Source organism: Sceloporus undulatus, chromosome 5 (assembly GCF_019175285.1).
Source record: "Sceloporus undulatus isolate JIND9_A2432 ecotype Alabama chromosome 5, SceUnd_v1.1, whole genome shotgun sequence".
Classification (NCBI taxonomy): domain Eukaryota; kingdom Metazoa; phylum Chordata; class Lepidosauria; order Squamata; family Phrynosomatidae; genus Sceloporus; species Sceloporus undulatus.
In genome coordinates this window covers 134,287,384-134,290,616 of record NC_056526.1, presented here as the reverse complement: position 1 = coordinate 134,290,616, position 3,233 = coordinate 134,287,384, and the positions used below count along the sequence as shown (strand labels likewise).

At 50.8% G+C, this 3,233-nt stretch overlaps 1 protein-coding gene across 1 annotated transcript in view; it reads right to left on the bottom strand.

The window, feature by feature from the left end:
• GLRA3 (glycine receptor alpha 3) overlaps positions 1 to 1,577 on the bottom strand; it is a 106,927-nt gene extending 105,350 nt beyond the window's left edge. The window contains exon 1 of the mRNA XM_042466432.1: positions 879 to 1,577. Coding sequence (XP_042322366.1) covers positions 879 to 964 — 86 coding nt within the window. The 5' untranslated portion in view covers positions 965 to 1,577. The remainder of the gene's footprint in view (positions 1 to 878) is intronic.
• Between the last annotated feature and the right edge of the window lie 1,656 nt (positions 1,578 to 3,233).

Genomic DNA, 3,233 nt, shown 5'->3' with positions numbered 1-3,233 from the left:
GCAAAGTTATTTCTAGTTCTCCATTTCTCATTTGCTAAGGAGCTGTGATTTCTAGTAGAGTAGGGAAACCATCTCCCCCATCTGTGGAGGAGAGGAGGGAGAAAAGAAGCATGTAAATACTGGCCACAAAACAATAACAGTTATGGAAAACAAGAAACCATTACACAACAGCTTCACAAGGTCCACAGAAATCTTGTTTTGCTAGGCAACATGTGCGTGCATGCGTGTGCGAGGTTAAGACATTTTTTTCTCATTGTACTCATGGGTCCCATGGGTTTGATGTGCCACACAAGCAGCATGGCATATCAGTTGGAGCATTGGACTCTGGAGCCCAGAGTTTGATTCCCAGCTTGGCCATAAAAACCCACTGGGTGACCTTGGGCAAGTCATATGCTCTCAGCCTCCAGGGACAGCAAGGGCTGAGCACCTCTGGGCAAATCCTGCCAAGAAAACCCGCACAATCAAGTTCACCTTAAGATCACCATGAGGACTTGAACACCACAAAGCAGTCCAAGCAACTGAGGCACACCTGGATCTTGTCACACCTCAGTAAGGATGGGAGAGAAGTTGGCATCGTGAAGACGTGCCATCTCCAAGGTGCAACAAGATCCCTTGGCATGCTGACTCCCCAGCCTTCTAGCCCTTGAAGTCCCCAATCTGTAAGGCATATAAAGAGCCAACCTGGTGGAGTGCTTTGAGCGTCGGACTAGGACCCTGGGAGACAGGGGTTCGAATCCCGACTTGGGCAAGTCACACACTCTCAGCCATCGAGGATGGCAAAGGCAGCACCCCTCTCTGAGGAAACCTGCCAAGAGATTCCCTAGGATATATCGACAAGGACTGGAAGGCACACCTGGGCGCTGGAAAGGGAGACTCACCTGAGCAGCAGGGCAGCTTCCCACAGGTAGAATCCCGACACCACTGCCCTCAGGTATGGGATCCGGGCCATGATATGGAGAGGCATCTACCAGCCCTTCCAAGGAGCCCCTCTGCCAGTCATGAGGGAGGAGAGATAGCCAAGGCGAAAGCAAGCAGGAGGGAGATAGAGTTCAGCCTGAGCGCCGTCCGCCAGGAGCCAGGTTTCAGCACCCTGGAGAGCTCCTCGGCGCCGCTTGAGGTGCGCCTCAGTTGCTCGGACCGCTTTGTGGTCTTCAGCCGCCAGGTTTCAGCACCCTGGAGAGCTCCTGGGCGCCGCTCTCCGCTGCTCCTTTAATCTCCACTCCAGCAGCCCAGGCGCCTTTGCTTTGGGGACCCTTCTAGCAGCCCCCGCCTTGGAGGAGAGGCATGGGGGGCTTCTGGGGGGCAAGGAGCAGGCGGTACCTTCACAAAACCCAGCTGATCCCAGAAGGGAAGAGCCCACCGTCCAGCAGAGCCATGGTGGGGAGAAACAGCCCAGAGAAAAGCAGGGGGAGGAGGAAGACCTCCTGGCCAGCTTCCCCAGCTCCTTGCCTTCCTTCTCCGGCCAGCAGCCGGCTCGCCACATTCCTGAACACTGAGGGACTCCAGGAGAGGGAGGGCAGAGGAGGAGGAGGAGGAGGGGGAAAAGGAGGAGGGATCCAAGCCCTGGACTCCTCTCAGCCATTCAGGGGAGCTCCCCTCTCCACAGAAGGCATGGGCAGAGCTGTCTCGCCAAATGATAATACTACTAAAAAGAAGGATGGAGCAGAAAGAGATGCCAAGGAGGAGAAGGAGGAGGAGGAGGAGGAGGAGAGGGTGTTTGCATGGCAACACAGGGAGCACTGAGGGAGGAGGGTATCTTCCTCTAGGAAGGGGTGTTTGATTTGTTTGGAAGGAGAGGATCATAGAATCATAGAATCGCAGATCTGGAAGAGACCACAAAGGACATCTAATCTAACCCCCTGCCATTCAGGAAATCTCAAACAAAGCATCCCTGACAGGTGACCATCCAGACTCTGTTTAAAGACCTCCAAGGAATGAGTCTACACCACTCTCCGAAGGAGTGTGTTCCACTGTTAAACAGCCCTTACTGTCAGGAGGTTCCTCCTAATATTGAGGTGGAATCTCTTTTTCTGTAACTTACATCCATTATTCTGGATCCTGTTGTCTGGAGCAGCAGAAAACAAGCTTGCTCCCTCCTCAATATGACATCCCTTCAACTATTTAAAAAGGGCTTCTCCAGGCTAAACATCCCCATCTCCTTAAGTCGTTCCTCATAGGGCATGGTTTCCAAAACTTTCACCATTTTAGTCACCCTCCTTTGGACACACTCCAGTTTCTCAATGTCCTTTTTTAATTGTGGTGCCCAGAACTGGACACAGTATTCCAGGTGGGGCCTGACCAAAGCAGAATACAGTGGCACTATTACTTCTCTTGATCTAGACACTATACTTCTGTTGATGCAGCCTAAAATTGCATTGGCCTTTTTAGCTGCCGCATTGCACTGTTGACTCATGTTCAACTTGTGGTCTACTTGGACTCCTAGATCCATTTCACACATAGTCTCATTCAGCCATGTGTCCCCCATCCTATATCTGTGCATTTCATTTTTTGTCCTAAGTGCAGTACCTTACATTTCTCCCTGTTGAAGTTCATTTTGTTAGCTTTGGCCCAGCTTTCTAGTCTTTTCAGGTCATTTTGAATTTTGATCCTGTCCTCTAAAGTATTAGCTACTCCTCCTAATTTGGTGTCATCTGATAAGTGTGCCCCTAATTTTGTCCTCCAAGTCATTGATAAAGATGTTGAATAGCACTGGGCCCAGGACAGACCCCTGGGGCACCCCACTGGTCACTTCTAGATTGCCAGGCTCTTCCCCAAAGCAAGAGGGGAGGAGGTGATGCCGGAAAGGCAAGGAGAGAAGACAAGTGGGGGGGGGGGAGTGATATCCTGCAAGAGAGTAACCCTCCTGCTGGAATCTGTAGCACTTGGAAGACTCTTTGGAAGATAAAAGTTGGTAGCATGGGCTTTTGTAGACTTGAGCCTACAAATTATGTCCTTGGAGCCATATGTATATTCTATATGTATTCTATACCATATGGTATATTCTAACTAATATGTAAACTCAAGTCTATGAATAGCAATTTTGTCTTTCAGCTAGTCTCAAAGGTGCTACAGATCAATTTTCCAGTGGCATCTTTTGGGGTGCGGACCACACCAAGTGACACCCCAGAGGAGGGGTGACTCTTGGTCAGGCCCTTCTCCCACTCTGTGAGGATGCGTGTGTGCTCTTGTTGCTGCACCTGGCACCAGCCTCTTCTCCACTGTCCAGCTTTTGG